The sequence below is a fragment of the Sprattus sprattus genome (assembly GCF_963457725.1).
Source record: "Sprattus sprattus genome assembly, chromosome: 5".
NCBI classification, from domain to species: Eukaryota; Metazoa; Chordata; class Actinopteri; order Clupeiformes; family Clupeidae; genus Sprattus; species Sprattus sprattus.
In genome coordinates, this window is record NC_137924.1 from 25,827,740 (window position 1) to 25,845,098 (window position 17,359).

At 44.2% G+C, this 17,359-nt stretch overlaps 1 protein-coding gene across 1 annotated transcript; it reads left to right on the top strand.

Annotated features, from left to right (window-relative positions):
* The first annotated feature begins 8,907 nt into the window (after nucleotides 1-8,907).
* On the top strand, nucleotides 8,908-16,636 carry nemp2 (nuclear envelope integral membrane protein 2). Its single transcript, XM_080839197.1, has 9 exons — nucleotides 8,908-9,070; nucleotides 9,544-9,653; nucleotides 9,939-10,176; nucleotides 10,337-10,409; nucleotides 10,802-10,895; nucleotides 11,684-11,798; nucleotides 13,252-13,477; nucleotides 14,426-14,626; nucleotides 15,720-16,636. The coding sequence occupies exons 1-9, from the start codon at nucleotides 8,980-8,982 to the stop codon at nucleotides 16,105-16,107; spliced, it is 1,536 nt and encodes a 511-aa protein (XP_080695323.1). The 5' UTR covers nucleotides 8,908-8,979; the 3' UTR covers nucleotides 16,108-16,636.
* The last annotated feature ends 723 nt before the right edge of the window (nucleotides 16,637-17,359 follow it).

Here is a 17,359-nt window from a genome sequence, read left to right on the forward strand (position 1 = left end):
ATGGGACCCATTTGCATTCACTTTTCTCATTAGGAAAGGAAAACTGTAAATTGTTGCTGGTGAGACAACTTATGCACACATGGGCGCACACACATACAAGCACACACACACACACACACACACACACACACACACACACACACACACACACACACACACACATGCTCTCACACACACACACACACACACACACACACACACGCACACACACACACACACACACACACACACACACACACACGCGCGCGCACACAAACTTGTGCACATACACAAACGCAGTCTTAAGAGCTTACTGGGAGAATTAGCTTCACTTTTTTCCCTCCTTGCATCTGCTTGGGTGCCTTTTTTACAGCTGGTGTATTTTGGGTCTCGGGTGTTCTACAAACTTTCCCCAATTACGGTGGCGGCTCAACCACCAGCCCAGGCCTGGGCCTGACAGCCCTGCCACGGAGCTGAAGACGCCCACGCCACTCCTGTCTAGCCCCCCCCTCTTTCACTCATTTTTTCTCTCTGTCTGTCTCCTCCCCTCAGTGTATCTTTTCTTCAGTCGTTCTCCTAACCTTTCCCTCCCTCTCTCTTTCTGTCTCACCCTTTCTCACCCCCCCTCTCTCTTTTTCTCTCTCTGTCTGTTTGTCTATCTGTCTCTCTCTCTCTCTCTCACACACAGCTGCCAGAAACACCCTGTTATTCAGCAGTCCCCAGCCAAGACCTCCCCCTCCCCATGACAACGCCCACTCATGCTCTGACACACACACATGCACACATGCACGCAAACACACACACACACACACACACTCCCACACACACACACACACACACACACATTCTGATACACATATACACACATACACATGAAGCTTTCAGCAGGGTGCATTTGTCTATCTGTTATGCATGGCTGTGTGTATGTGTTTATCAATGCATGTGTGTGTGTGTGTGTGTGTGTGTGGGTGTGTGTGTGTGTGTGTGTGTGTGTGTGTGTGTGTGTGTGTGTGTGTGTGTGTGTGTGTGTGTGTGTGTGTGTGTGTGCGTGTGTGTGCGTGTGTGTGTGTGTGTGTGTGTGAGTGTGTGTCTGTTTCGTGTAGGACTGTAACATAACATTGTAAATGAGTAAATGTGTAAATGTGTGTGTTGGTACAGGACTATGAGAATAACATGGATAAACTTGGAAGACTTGAAGAAAGCAGTAGAGGGTATGAGAAGTTTGATTTGATTGTGATAATGAGAGTGTTGATTTGTGTGTGTGTGTGTGTGAAAATAAAATCAAGACACTTTTAAATGAAAAGTATGGGGTGGCCTTTTTGTGGTGTGTGCGTAAGTGTGTGTACATTTGTAGGTGTTTGTGTTTGCGTGCATGTATATTACGTATGATGTATGTGGAAATTTTCTTGTATGGGAACTTACTGAGTGATACAGTGGGTCTACACAAGTGTACATGCGCGTGGGTAGGTATTTACACGTTACTGTATTTATGTGTGTGAGTGTTTAGGGGTGCGTGGGTGGGTGAGCTGTTCACATCTGTGTTTTTGTGTGTTTGCTAGCGTGTGTGAATGCATCTCAGAGCGAGCATGTGTGTACACGTGTGGGCAGATTCTTGCGCTTGGGTGTGTGTTTGTGTGGGTGGGGGGTGTCTGGCATCCAAAGATAGGGCCTGTGACTTGGAACAGTCCTGGTAGCTCGTCTCTTCGTGGACCAGCATTCCCAGCTAACTTTCCCATGGAAGGCAGGACTTGGGGGTGGAAGGGAGGGGGAGGGAGGGATGAGAGGTCAGGCAGTCCCTCCGCTTTGGTGAGCCCATATTTCCAGGGAGGCCGGGGACTGCGTGACCATGAGTCTGTGTATAAAGACCACAATGACTTTTGTCCACACTGGATCTGTTCTGCAAGAGGCGCACTGACACTGAGAATCCAGGCGCGGGTGTTGTGTTGAGTTAGCCTGTCCTTCCCGAACCAAATTTAATGTATATGTATTGTATATATTGTAGCTTGATTGTAGTGTGGTTCTTCAGTTGCAGGTCGCTTTGGATAAAATGTGTGATCAATGAACAAATGTTATAAATGTTGTAAAAACTACAGACCTGTTTCATACAGTCCAACGCCTCGGTTTTAACTGCACATTTTTCCCCCCATCAGAATCTATTGTTGCTTGTATGGTATTGCTGCTTAACAAAACCATGTTTTGTTTGTCACACAAGCCAAGAATCACATTATCCACATTATGGTTAAATCATATGCATGCAGAAATTAGAGAAGGGGGGGGGGGCTAAGTGAGTGTGTGTGTGTGTGAGAGAGAGAGAAAGAGAGAGAGAGAGTGCGCGTGCGCAAGAATAACATTTCTCTGATATCTTACTGTAAGAAGAACGTGTAAGAAACCAGCGTTTTCTATAACACGTGTATTTAGGAGAAGATGGCTTTTATATTCAACTCTGCTTGACCTCGAAAGGATCACATCTAAACCCTTTTAAGCTGCTGGCTTTTGTCATGACCATAAACACTCACACACACACACACATACACACACACACACACTCAGACACACGTGGAGAGAAACACACTCTCACACACATAAGCACTGAGGATGAAGGTGACTGTGCTTCTGAAAGGTAGAGGGTGAGTATTTGTATTTTTGTGTGTGTGTGTGTGTGTGTATCTGTGTGTGTGTATCTCTCTGTGTGTGTGTGTGTGTGTGTGTGTGTGTGTGTGTGTGTGTGTGTGTGTGTGTGTGTGTGTGTCTGTGCGTGTGTCTGTGCGTGTGTGTGTGTGTATCTGTGTGTTCACACACTGAACAAGTGTGTTTCCAAAAACATCAAGCTTGGGCTAGGGCCCTAGGTTTAAAAATGTTTTGCATGTTAACAATCTCTGGGTATGTGTACCACTGTGCATTTATATGTTTGAAAAATTGATCCTCAGAATTAAAGCCTGTCACTCAATATTTTTACCAATACAAATATGCATTTACCATCACTCTCTACACATAGATTTATATTTACATTTAGTCAATTAGCAGACGTATATGACTACGTAATGACACTGGCAACCTTCATAACTATACTGTTGATTCCAGATGGTGCTCAGTATAAGAATATTATCTCCACTAAGATCTAAGACTTTAACAAGAAGTACATTTATGTGTTTATTTATATAGGTATATCATCTTGTAACTAGTAATAGTATTTATTCCAAAATGAATTCCAACACTGAGATTGAAGTCTTTCACCACTAAATGACAGAAACAATTGGTTTTACTATGCACACTGCTACCACACCTGTGTGTATACACACATAAAGTCACACCTGTGTCTGTGTGTATACACACATAAAGTCACACCTGTGTGTATACACACATACAGTTAGGATAGAGCTGAGGGTGCATGGCCGAGGTAGGTCTGTGCATCGCTCAAGAGCACGGCAGTAGCTGATTAAATTTCACCCTAATTCCCTTATTTGCCATGGAGATTGAGCGCCGTAATCCCAGCAGCTTGCTCCCAAGCCAATATATGTGCCAAGGGGGCCGCAGGGAAGCCTGTGTCACTCACACACACACACACACACACACACACACACACAAACAAGCACAAAAAAACATGTACACACTCTGTCTTTTAAGCATGCACACACAAACACATACGCACATACACAATGACACATGCACACACAAAAACAAACAGATATACACAACATACACTCTCCTTCTCTCTCTCACACACACACACACACACACACACACACACACACACACATAAACACACACACACACATCATGGCATTTCTGGCCCTGTGAGTCAGTCACACTTCATCGCCGACAGTTCAGCTCCACTGACAGACATGTGCCCCGCAGACGGCACAAACAGTGGAGCCGTGCCATGCCCCCGATGCCAACGCTGCGACACGGGCAAAATATCACTGATTTATGAATGAGAGTGAGGGAGAGAGTGCAAAGACAGGGGAATACGTGCATTGCCTTCACACACAGAGCTGTATGGAACATGCTGTTACGGCAGACGCATGTTGAGATACAATGTAGTGTATGTTTGACAGGAGAACAAGGAGAAGGAGGAGGAGAAGGAGGAGGAGGAGAACAATTCAGCATTGTTTTATTGTTCATACATCCATCTCATATGTCTTTTTGTTGTTCGCATTTCTGATTCTGACACTGATGAGGTAAAAAAACAAAAACAAAACAGCCTACAGGTGACAAAACTCCAAGCGAGTTTAAAGTAATTACACACAACCTGGTCTGCTTGAAAGTACACTTTTTTTTCTCGTCCCCACTCTCTCCCTTTTTCGTAAAGTGCCTGGAACAGCCAGAGTTGCTGCTGCCACTGCTGCTGTTGCCTCTCCTGCTCCTGCTCAGGCGTAGCTACCCACGGCTTCCTGTGTGCGTTTCTGAGCACCGCCTACATCTGGGCACCATAATGACCGGTGTCCTGCCCACCTCCTGCACACACACCACGCTAATGAGGGGGTAATCACATCCCTGGGCCCCTGATGGATCTGGCCGTGTGGGTGGGTCTCCCACTTACAGCAGGAGTCTGATTGCCCTCCCACTATCCGCTTCCTGCTCCAGCGGGGCGAATTAGAAGCCATTCCAGCCAATCAAGGCCGTTTCTGAGGAGAGGAGGGTGGTGAAAAAAAAACACGAGGGGTCTGGATTTATAAACTCCTAATGCTAATCGACCTCCACTGACCCCCTCATCAAAGAAAGAAACGATAAACTGGGGGATGGAGGGAGTGTGAATAACGATTTTTCAGGGAGTGTTTTTTTTCTTTTTTATTCCACACATGCCGTGCTTAGCCTAGCAGACAGCAAAGGTCACGCATCCTGTCTCCTTCTGACAGTAAGGTCATAAGGAAAATGAGGGAAGAGCTGCAGAGTTCAGTCGACTGTAAAGCTGGCACAGACTCAGAGTGACGAGTGAAGTGAAACTTCTTTGGCGCAAACTCCCCGTCTCGCAGGATTGATCAACATCTTGACAAAATGTATGAGTGCTAAAAACAAAAGAAAGCTGTAAGAACAAGCATAAGGAAAACAAATCAACAACAATGACAACAAAACTTGAGAACAAGTGCCGTCTGTCTTTATGACCCCTGAGATGAATCCACACAGCAAGCGCATGTAAAACTCACAAAACGTTCACGATGCAGGCAAAATGTTCAGTTTGATTTCTAACAAAACATACACATACACACAAACAGGCTTGCACACACACTCACAGACACACACATACATGCATGCACACACACAAGCCCACACACACACACACTCACATCTGAACACACAAACACAGTATCTTTGCATGGAAACAGGTCCCTCTGGCTTTTTGATGTTTACCAGACGGCAATTAAAAACGAGCTCAGCTGAGGATTGGTGCCCCCCACTCATCCGCCCACCTGCCCAGAGCCGAAGTCGTGGTTGATTTTCCAGCTCTGTGACGGTGTCAATCACCAGCCTCTGCTCTGTCTGCCTCCCCGCAGCATCCAGGGCGCTTGATCTTCCCCCATCAAACGAGAAGCCTTGACTCCTCCGACTACCGAACACGGCTGGTTTTCCCCCCCAAAAAATTAGTGTCACGGGACATGATACAAATACAACCGCTGTTTTGTGCTGCCCTTGGTGACTTCGGATGGGGCATTGTTATGAAAAGTTCTGTAGAATCTCAGTGCGTACTTTAGTTGGGGCAACATAAGCTAAAGATGTAAAAATGTGAAATTGCCCTGTTTAGTCTGATTAATCAGAAGCAGATTTGATAGGTTAACGTATAATTCTACCTAAGCAAATGCACAGAATATTGCTGATGATATAATATGATAATATATAAATCACATTTATAAAGATGTTGTGAGTGTGATCTTGTCTCACTCATATCTCTCAAAAGCACAGGTTCCAGGCAATGCTCTCTCAATATGACCTTTTAAGGTTGATGACTTCAGAGGTCATTAGTCTTCCACGTTTCTAATCCACTTATCTAACATTTCAATGACTGTGATTGGTAACACCTCTCTCATCATTCAGGAGTCAATCAAAAGGCAGTTTGTGTGAGTAGCTGATATTAACGACGACAAAGATTACAAAATTAACAAAAGATGTTAAAGATGACAAATAACAATGACACCACATAAATACACAGTAAATATGGCTAATGTTGGCCTTGCTCCGAGGATGACCCTAGATTCCATCGAACTGATTACTTTGGCCACAAACGTCCTGTCCAGTTCCGAAAACAAATAACAAAAGTGTTCCTTGTTGACATTAGTATTTCTACGGAAAGAATACCACAACTGAACCCACTGTCAAAAGGGCACTGTCACATTGAAAGGTAGCCAGTGCAGTATGAGTTTGCTGATCTGTACGTGTGGATAAAGTGGTGAATAACATCACGTTTAGATCCATCAGAAAATACAGGCAAATTCTGAATGCCATTGGTCTGAATTAGTTTCCAATAAGGCTTCATGGTGAGAGACATGTAAAAAGTAATTATTATTTAAAAATATGTGAGAGAATCCAAAAAGCCCTACATTAATATGGTCTTAGTAACAAATTGGACACAAATGTTAACTATTCTATGTAAAGATATCGGGATGAAATAAAAGAGTAGGTAAATGACTTAAAGATAAATGAGCAACAATGCTGACAGGTACTGATGAAAAAAAACTTCACAGTGAACTAAGTGTCAATCAGGGAGGCAAAGCTTCAAAGGTAATATTGACTGATCTGTAGAGTTAGTTTGTGGATCCGGGCGTGTTGTTTGATGTCGGGTATGTGTGGACAGTTGTGTACAGGAATTCATACAAATGACTGTATGTGCAGGTGTGTGGTTTGGTGTGTGTGCAGTACATGTTTGTGTTTCTGTGTACATGTGTACATATGTATGCGTCTGTGGAGGGGGGCAGGGGGTGGGGGCGCTGTTCAGTAAGTGTGCACTTGTGTTGCACTTGTGTAAATTCCTGTCTGTGTGAGCGGCTCTGTGAGCGTGACTGAGTCAGGAAGAGAGAAAAACCCAAAGTGACATGATGTCACCTGCGACACTGACAGATAAGGCACGACGAGCCACTTTGCAGTCAAGTTAAACTGAAAAATAACGTACAACTTTCACTGACTTAAAATATTCCTCTGTGAGCTCATATAGCAAATGTGGTGTAGAACCACACAGTGAGCACACACAATCTGTGTTTGTATATTGTTTATACAATACATGTTTATATACTGTACAAGCAGTTATGTCATATAAGCTTTTCCCTGAGTTGAATGTGAAGTTAACAGCAGACTCGGTACAATTAATCCTAAAGGACATAAATGCACTTCTTGAAAGTTGAGCCCTGTCATTTTTACCCTAATTATGCAAAAGGTCCTGATGTAACAGCCATGCAAGCAGGTGAAGAACTTCATAGAAGAAAAGAAGGGGACATTCTGTACCATCAGAGAAAACCACAAAAGCCTTTCTTCAACTGTCACAAGATTTTTTTTTTTTCCAAAACAGTGTCCCTTGTGGCGTAGCTCTGTTCACACTCTACTATTTCAGACAGTTGCAAGTCTCTTTCTCTCATTTGACAGTGAAAGCGAAGGCAAAGGCAAGGTGAAACAAGTAGACCTACAGGCTACTACATATGGGGACTCTTTTTTAGTGTAGCCTATCCTATGAATATGTGAGTCTTTTTAATTAGGCTTCTAATGTCGTTTTGACTGTTTATGGACATAAAAAAGTTGAAACGACAACAGCAAGTCATGGTCAGGGCATGCTCCACAGTAAGCCTATACATCAAAAATAGGCTGTTTACATCTTCCAGTGGAAAAATCAGAGGGAGAAAACCCATTTACCCATCCTCAGACTCTGAGAGGCAGAGAGAGCGAGAGAGCCATAAATCTTTGAAAACATTTGCATCACGCAGAGGCTGACTCCACACAAGCCTGTGACAGTAGGCCCGGAGCCGTGCGTGGGCGTGCCTGTCAGGAAAAGCCGCTGTCGTCTCAGCATCCCGGAGAAATGAGAAAGCTGCCGCCTGCTGAGCTTACGCCCACCACCAGAATCCTTCTTCCATTTCAAAGGGCGCAAAAGAGAATGTTCATAAAAATGACATTTTCATCTGGCCTCGGCTAAGTTTTGTTTTTGTACATTTTTTTTTTCACCCACTCTCAAGTTTGACTGCCTGTTTCATAATGAGGAGAGAAGAATCCGGTCTGATAATGTACCCATGATGAGATCAAACGAGTGTCAACTGCAAGGTTGCAGATAGATCGGCTATGATTGATTTACCCCAATCCAGATGAACACATAGGTAACAATGCGGGAGATTTAAGGGCCATAACTGCTTTCATCAAGCACCAATGCACGTTGGGAACTATTGGATCAAAGAATCAAAGAAAAAAAAATCAACGTAGTGCAGGAATCAATATGCCTATATGGTTTCCCATCGTCACTTGTCAGATAACGCAGACAAATACATCCTTGAAAAAAATGTCCACACATGCATTCATTTCATCCTAAGGACCTTACATTAATCTTCGCCCAAATCATTAAATTAATGCAAATGTTATTATTCTCAATTAAAAAAACCGACAATCAGATCCTTTGAATATAATACAAATTCAACTGGCTAAATAATCATACTAAAATGTATTTAGGTATTTAATTTTGAAAAGGCTTCCGGTTTGAGGCAAAGACATAACAAGTAGCTAAATTGCAATCGAGGAAATTCAGTCAGTGACAGGGGAAACTAGTATGTGAATGATTTTGCCTCGGCATGATCATTTATCGTTATTTGCTTTACAGCTGCTTGCCCAATTTATTGGGTTGCCATGGAGCATGAGGTTGACAACAAGTCCGATCAAAGTTCGGCTTGTTATGTCTTGCAAGATAACGTACACCGATTTTGAAAGTACTGTCAGAGAAGCCTGTGAGCTAGTGGAGTAAGCTTCTGTAGCTAGTTAGCTTGCTAGCTAGTTAAACAGTAATCTTACAGATAGTAAGCTTAACCAGCCATCAACATGAAACATGTGGCCTCCTTATTAGTTATTGTTTTATGGGTTTTCATTTGCTGGCCTAGTGTAGAAAGCAGAAATGGATACTCGTATGCAGGTAACTTATTTGCTTTATTTGTATCATGCTAGCAAGCTAACAAATCTACAACTAGCTAGCTAACTTTAGGAGCTATTTGTCTATGACAAAACGTCGAAATCCAAATAACCTTGCAACATACAACCGACTAGTTACCTTTACAATGTGTTCTAGATCATAGAGTTTGGGCTGCGATTTGTTTCAACAATCCATTTCAAGTGATTTCCACGCGCATATTGTGCAGCAACACTCGATATGAAACGTTCTGATTTACTAACATATTGAATGGTGGCTATAGATTAGCTCACAGCTTAAATGTACAGTTTGGGGAAATGCTTTATCTAGCCTGAGGTTAACTTGCTAACACAACTAGCAATTATGCATCTTCAATCATCTAATGTTAAAATCAGCTCCTGTTGATGTTCAAAACGAAACCAAAGTATAAGCTGCGCATGAAGTTCCTTGGCAATAACAACGACATTTGCATTTTCCAGATTGTACATATTTGAAGGAAAATGAGGATACAACAATGTATGGACGTCGATGCTTTTGTTATAACTCTGGTAGAGGGATAAAGTGGAAAGACATCTGGTCCACATTTCAGGTGAGCGATGCCTCCTCATTAAGCAACAGGTCAAACACAATGCATTTGCCGTTTGATTGTGGGCTTATAAATGAAGTCATGATTAACAACGCAGTAGGCCTATCTGCAGCACTCTCTTTTATGGCCGTATGTGCAGGCAAGGAACACGATTTACATGTTTTCTATGTATAGAACTGGCGCCATTGACATGTGCTGCTGCCTTGGCTAGTGTATCAGTTTCAGCCTATGGCAATCTACACAACAGTTTGTTGCCACTAAAGTCCCAAAGCGTGTGTTTTCTTCCAGGTTCGTGTGACGGGCAATGACAACGATGATGTTGTGGCTGTGTACCCGATGGAGACGAAAAATTGTCACGACCCCGACGACCTTCTCATGTTGGCCAAGTGCACTGTGGAACACTACTGGCCACCCGCAGTGGAGCGAGGGAAGACCCTGGACATACCGCTGGTGGAGGAGGACGTCTGCTTCATGGTTAAGAGCCCTAGAGCCAGCACAGAGTACACACTCCATGTGTCTGGCAAAAGTGAGCATCCTCACCCAAGAGACACTCTGTAATAAGATAGTAATAGACCTGTGTGATTGTGCTTAACCTTACTGTGTGTGTGTGTGTGTGTGTGTGTGTGTGTGTGTGTGTGTGTGTGTGTGTGTGTGTGTGTGTGTGTGTGTGTGTTTTTCTCCCTCAGGGTTGAATAAAATGCGGTTTGCTCTCTTCATTGGCGGGCTGCTCTTGTTCTGCGTTGCTGGGAGTATTTGCCGGTAAAGTGCAACCTTTTCAGCTCATATGATAACCCTCCACATGTCTATGGGTGTCTGCAGTAATGGGTTTGGGCAAATCCCTCTCCTGTCTGACGTTAACATCTGATTTATTGGATGATTTACATGATCCATATGCAACTGAACATAACATCTACATAGTGTATACTGAGGTTACATCTTAAACACTGTGGGCCTTAATTTCATTGATGGGCAATGAGCAAAGAAACAAGCAATAAACCAAGTCCATCGCACATAAACTAAAGCTATCGTGAAGTGTGTGTGGGAGCTTTGCTTTGACCCCATGTCTCTGTTTAGGAGCTTCCTTATGGTTATAAATTAGCAAAATGATATAAACAATGTTCATAAAGGCACCTTTTGCTTTCTCTTCATAGGAGCTCCGTCTTCTATTATACTACTGGAGTTACGTTTGGCGTCGTCTCCATTTTATTGCTGCTGCTTTTCGTCATGAAAAACTTCATTCCAAAAGTAAGATGGCTAGAGCTACCTCATGTGGCACTTCCGGGTCAAAGACACTCACCAGCGGAGGTCACATGCAACTGTTGATCTCTGTGACTGATCAGCTTGTTGCCAATGCACTTACTTAACGCCTTGTTACCATTGTAATGATAATTGAAGTGCATTTTCCAGTTGAACTTGATAACTCTGCTCTTTTCAACATTTCAACACCAAAAGTATTTCTAGAAGGCTTGTTTTCAGTTGTATTGTTCCCTTGGGAACGCAGGATCCAGATAAATTTAGCAACAGAGTGGGTGGAGGCTTTTGACTATTAACTCAAACACTCAATGTGAAACTAGTATCCCCCCCCCCCCCCCCCCCCCCCACACACACACACACACACCATTTCTTCCCTCAGCAACCTCGCCCTTCACCCCCACTCCCAACAGACCCTGATAATAACTACCCTCCCCCAACCGCCTTAACACCGACAGATCTCTCCCGCCTGATGTAGTTAAAGCTCAGGCCCATTGAGGGTGTGATGTGCTTGATCAGTTCAGCCTAATGGCCCTGGCAGAACATGTTTGACTGCTGGGCCTTTGCATCATGGGAGTTGGGGTGGGGAGGCTAGGCAGGGGGCTTATATATTTAGACAAGCCATGTCTCCTGTCACCAGATTGCTCAGCACCCTACACCTGAGTTATCCATCCAGCTGAGCTGTGTTTCTGAGTGTGTGTGTGTGTGTGTGTCTCTCTCACTCTCTCTAACACACACTCTCTCTCTCACACTTACACTCACTGTGTGTGTGTCTTGTACAGAGAGGTGTCTTCTTGGCATTTTTTGGTGCCAGCACCGGTGTTTCGTACCTCGGCTTTCAGAAAGTGATGGTGGCGTGGGAGGACATCACGAAGAACTACTGGCGGGAGATGCTGGGTAGGTAACCGCCCGCTTGACATTGTGTACTGCCGCGCGCTGTCGGGCCTTGGTGTCAGTGTAAGTGTAGAGGGCACTAAATCAAACTGAGGCGACACAGATGTCCCGCTGTGTGACTGATGCACAGGTTTATTTTAACTGTTATAGTTTAATGACTACCAGTTTTTTCTGTGACATTTTGTGGAAAATCAAATGTCAAAGGTTTTAGTTGTTGCTGCTTCAGTATTACACTGAATTCAAACAGTATTGAGGTAGCGTGTTTACAATCAGGATCACGAGAAGAGACACTTTTATCCAAGGTGACTTGCAGTACAATACAAGCATAGTCTTAATTTAAATTGTGTGCTGTGTGTGCTTATCAAGTGTGAGAACCTGTTCCTTTGTTGGCAGCACCTTGCTTTTCCAGTAGAGCTGGTGGACCACTTTAGAAGGCTCCCAATTCAATTCTATTCAGTTTTATTTATATAGCATCAAAACTGTTAAATTGCCTCAATGCGCTTTACAGAGCCCAGAGCCTGAACCCCCTTAGAACAACCACAAAAGTGTTTCATGAGTTTGGTGTAATCTAGAAAAATGATATCCCAGAAGGAATGCTACAAGTAAGCGTCTTAGTTCCAGAAACCGAAACAGAGGTTAAGCTGCTTCAGTCCTCTACCAGGCTTTCTTTGTGTGTGTGTGTGTGTGTGTGTGTGTGTGTGTGTGTTTTGTATTGTGTGTGTGTGTGTGTGTTTTGTATTGTGTGTGAATGTGAGTGCGTATTGTGCAAAGTAGTCCTTATAACGGTACTGCCCTTGTTATTAGTATTATTTAGCCAGAACTACATCAGGCAGCCAGATTTGATCTTCATTATAACCAAATAACCCCCTTAGACAGCGCTAAAGCTCTGACCTCCTCCCTCATACATCCCTGCTCAGCCAGTCACCCAGTCGTGTCGGTGATAAGGAAGCCAAGTGTTTGGAGTGGTCGAGCGACTGCCTCTTGACTGCTCGATAGGCTGTGCTCGTTCGCCGCCAAATCAATTTCCCCCCTCGTTTCAGTATGCTCACAGTTCTCGCCTGGCTATGGAAATGAGAGAACCACAGGCATATTAGGATTAAGAGGAGCCGCAAATGCAGCTGGAACATTGATTGCTATGCTTACAACAACAGGAGTAGAAAAACATGCTCAGGGGATTACAATTTAGATGTGCTGTTTCTCTTTCTCTCTCTCTCGCTCCCTCTCTTCATCTGTCTCCAAGCTCTCATTTTCTTTCTCTTTGTTTTTATGGATCACTTGCGCTCTCTCTCTGTCTCTGTCTCTGTCTCAGTCTCTCTCTATTTCTCTCTCTCTCTCATCCTTAAATAAACACAGCCTCATGTTCAACTCTAACCTCTGAACCTCTGTCTATAGTGTAGGTGTGCAGCAATTGACATTCTGTCTAAATCCCCCCCATCTCTCCTGTCTCCTCTCCAAGGCTACCTTGCAGTAACGAGCTTCATCAGCTTTGTGCTGTGCTACAAGCGCGGCCCCATCACCTGTGAGCGAACTCTGACCTTGATGTCCTGGTGCGTGCAGAGCGTGGCCCTGACCATGCTGTGGGCGGGCATCTGCTACCCTCCGGCTGCCTACACCCTGCTGGGGGCGCTGATGAGCTTGAGGCTGCTGCCGATGGTGGGCACCATTCTGGGAGCCCTCTGCAGGTACTCCAGTTTAAATTGATTGTTAGATGCACACACCTGTACATACATGCTTGACTAGATGAAACGATATGATGGTTAGATGCACACACCTGTACATACATGCTTGACTAGATGAAATGATATGATGGTTAGATGCACACACCTAAACATACATGGTTGACTAGATGAAATGATATGATGGATAGATACACACACCTATACATATATGGTTGACGAGATGAAATTATGTGGTTTCTATAAATAACTGATAGATAGATGTAACAAATTTCAATAGAAACTTGCATTTTGGTCCTAATGTTTTGTGTGGTTAAAGATATGCTTTAGAGCTATCCAGTTTTATTGATGATTGAGCAGTAGATGCATTCAGGAAATTCCAAACGGTCCCTGGTTATTTCCTCATTTGTAAGAAAGCTCCAGTAAGCCATCATCTATTTTTGTGCGTGTAGGATCTGGTTAGAAACATTTGTATGCATAATTCACTTAGAATTATAATGAGAGGTATTACAATGAGATTAAGGTAGGGGCTCACATTAATGTCTGTGTCAAGCAGGGGGCGCTGTCTGCCACCTGCATCCATCGCTAATCAGAGTACTGTAGAGCCACTGATGAGCTCTGTGTTGGTCAGTGCAAATCTCTATCCTGAAGGAACAAGAACCCCCCCACCATTATATTCATTTCATTAGTCATCAGAGCAATAAAAGGATAAACCGCTCTAATAAAGCTCTGTTTTTCTCCCCGGTTCCAATCCTCCACCCTCAGTGTTAGGGCTAGCAGACAGTTTTTCTCCACATGTACTTCTAATTATGAAAAGTATGGAAAAATACAGCATGACTGTTGCTTGTACTCATAATGCCTAACTTTAAGTTCATCACTGAAGCAGAACACTGAACAGAACTGAACGCTGAACTGAATTGTGCACATGGTTCTGACTGGTTCTCTTCCTCTCAGGTTGATGTGGAACCTTCTCCGCTCTTTCCTGGGCCTGTTCCGGCGCCGGCGCCGGCCCGTGACCCGGTTCCTGACAGAGGAGGAGTACAGAGAGCAAGGGGAGGTGCACACCCGTACTTCGCTGGAACAGCTGAGGGAACACTGCCGAAGCCCAGCGTTCCCCGCCTGGGACACGGTTCTTAAGCTCGGCAACCCACAGAGGTAAGGGCTGTGTTTATACGAGATTAAAGGTGCAGTCCGTGATTCTAATCCGATACACTTTTTTGTCAAGTTCAGCTCATTGCTCCTCACAGTCCTCTATCTGTCCATCCTGTTCGGCGCTTAAAACAAAAACTACACTGTTGTGCAAACCCCTGGCTCTGTAAACAGGGAGCAGACAAAATGGCTTGGAAAAAGCCATACATTATGCCAGCCAATCAACACATTGCTTCTTCAAGAGCACAGAAAGAAAGAGGCTGTTATTGGCTGTTGAGTTAAAATATCAAATATATCCGTACAATATACGTTTCGCCAGAATTACAGACTGTGCCTTTAATTAGAACAACCAGACACTTGTTAAACAGGGGATTGGCGGTGAAGCAGGCACTGCTGAGCATACTCAGCTTTAGGTACATTTTAGGCACTTAAGTGATCCATATACCTACATTAAATTAAGTAAACACAGTTTTTTATTTCCCCCTGTCTAATGGGGTTACAAAAGGCCCACAGCTGGATTGCCTCACTATGCAGTTTGTATACATGGATAACAGGGGGCCTCAGAGGTAAACACAACACACACACACACACACACCCACCCTCACTCTAAAGATCAAGGAGTGTATGAGAGGAAAGGGTGACCAGCTGTGATCGTGGTATAGTCTATACTTACGTAAGTAATGGACAGTCCTGGCCATTAAAACGGCAGAAGTTTTATCGTGCATTATCTGGTGAGTCAGCCCTCAATTGGGAAAATGGAACAGAACGCATGGCTGGTGCTTTTCGCCTCTCCCAACCAATCATGCCCTCGGCCTCTCCAGCATCCTCTGATAACCTGGATGATGCGCTGGCCTTGTGTCCCAGAATAGTACCGTCCACGCGCACCTCTGGCTCAAAGGCTGGAGAAAGCAGCGACAAGCTCTGCAGTGCCAACATGGTGTATGTGTAACTTACCATTACCAAGTGTAGACGATGAGTCTAGAGTGAGCCATGTTTACAATACAAAGAGGGAAGAAGGAAACAACATGCACTTTCTGTCTTGACAGTCTGTTTGTCTGAATGTATATTTGTCTGACTGTCTGTCTTTCTGGTTATGCAGGTTTGCGGACTTCTTGTGTGGCGGTTCGCATGTGGATGCGGTGGAACAGGAGTCACACGAGGTGCATTACGGTTTGGGCGGCGCCTACTACGAGAACGTGCTCTTCAATGGCGAGTGCAATCGCGGCTGGGGTCTACACCACGGCAACGGAGACGACCACAACGGCGGCGGAGACATTAGCGAGGATGAGCTGGAGTCCTACTCCCGGGTGCCCCCGACATTCAACCCCATTCCCACCCCCAGCCCGACCCTGCTCAGTTTCCCGTCTTACACCCCTCCTCCAGCCCCTCCCTCCCAGTTTTGCCCCTACCCTCCCGCCCCAGTCCCTTCCCTCTACCCTCCGCTCCCTGAGCCCATGGACGTGGAGGAGGAGGAGGACCTCTTCTGAGCCGCACGGTGCCAGCGGGTTGGACGCTCACATGACCACTTTGGGATCCCTCACTGGCAACTTCCTGACAAAGCCATGATCGGATGTTTTTGGACATTTCTGGAAAAGTCACTCTGGAGTGCACTGATTTACTGACCTGAGGCAATCCCTCTGGTTTAAGGGGTGGCTGGATAGAGAGGACTCCATAGTTACAGTGATATCTGTCAATGTTGGAAGGTTAGCTGTTATGTGGTTTTGATCAGTTTTTTTTATTCTCGCATTTTTTCAAACGTATTTCATCTGCACAGAGACTTTATAGAATGATTGTTGTTTTTCTCGCATTTTTAAATTATCTTCCCTCCTTTTATTTAAAACAATGCATTTTTCCCACCCACTCCAAACATTTCAAACCCGAACGTGGTTGTAGGGCTGCGTTTTCTCGCCACATCGCAAGAAATTAGCGTGATGGCACTGAAAGGATTGTTTACGGCTCTCAGGTGGATCAGATGCATCATTAGCACAATTTCTTGTGTTTCTCGTCTCCTACTCCAAGCGCCTGTGGCAAAGCAGACGAGCAAGACTTCAGTCCTCTGATCGTATAACGAAGCGTGCGGAGTCCGGGGAGCTACTGACCCCTAGTGGCTCTCTGTGTAAATTGCACTCTCAGGGACTGCCACAGCATGAGCGGGTGTATTTTAAACGGTTCTGTTGTGGCAGTGCCTCTTTTGGCAGCTTTTATTTGTACAAATGTGCCACAGATTATACTACTTTTTTGAATGTTTTTTTTTCTGATGAGTAGCTTGTTTTCATAGCAATATTTCTTATATGAACTTTTATAGCAGATTTTTACATAAACAAATCATTGACAACCACTTCTTAGTCAGCAGTAGACTATTTCGGAAAATGTTTTCTTTTAATTTTCAAATAAATACAGGCTTATTTTATTGTAGATTTGTATGTCCGCTCCCTTTGTCTTATTACATGTAAACAAGCTGATTTTGGAATGAGTCACAATTTAAGAGCAGAATGAACAATAAGGCAGAGTTGGAAATGCGCACAAACACATCCGTACTACACACGCATACGGGAAAATACGCACAAACACATACATACAACAGGCATACTGGAAAACACACTTGCACATAGAAAGCTCTCTAAACAAACCAAACAACGAAGAGTCAAACAAAGTACAACCTCCAACCAAGGACAGTGTACAATCACATATGGTCTATGCTCCTTGACATACCAAAACAATAAGGCAGGCTATTGCTGT

What these genes read in the sequence shown, in the direction of transcription:
- nemp2 (XM_080839197.1), top strand. Translation starts at nt 8,980, where the DNA reads ATGAAACATGTGGCCTCCTTATTAGTTATTGTTTTATGGGTTTTCATT. An exon ending in AAATGGATACTCGTATGCAG is followed by an intron (nt 9,071 to 9,543) that starts GTAACTTATTTG and finishes TGCATTTTCCAG; the next exon opens with ATTGTACATATTTGAAGGAA. An exon ending in ATTCTGGGAGCCCTCTGCAG is followed by an intron (nt 13,478 to 14,425) that starts GTACTCCAGTTT and finishes TCTTCCTCTCAG; the next exon opens with GTTGATGTGGAACCTTCTCC.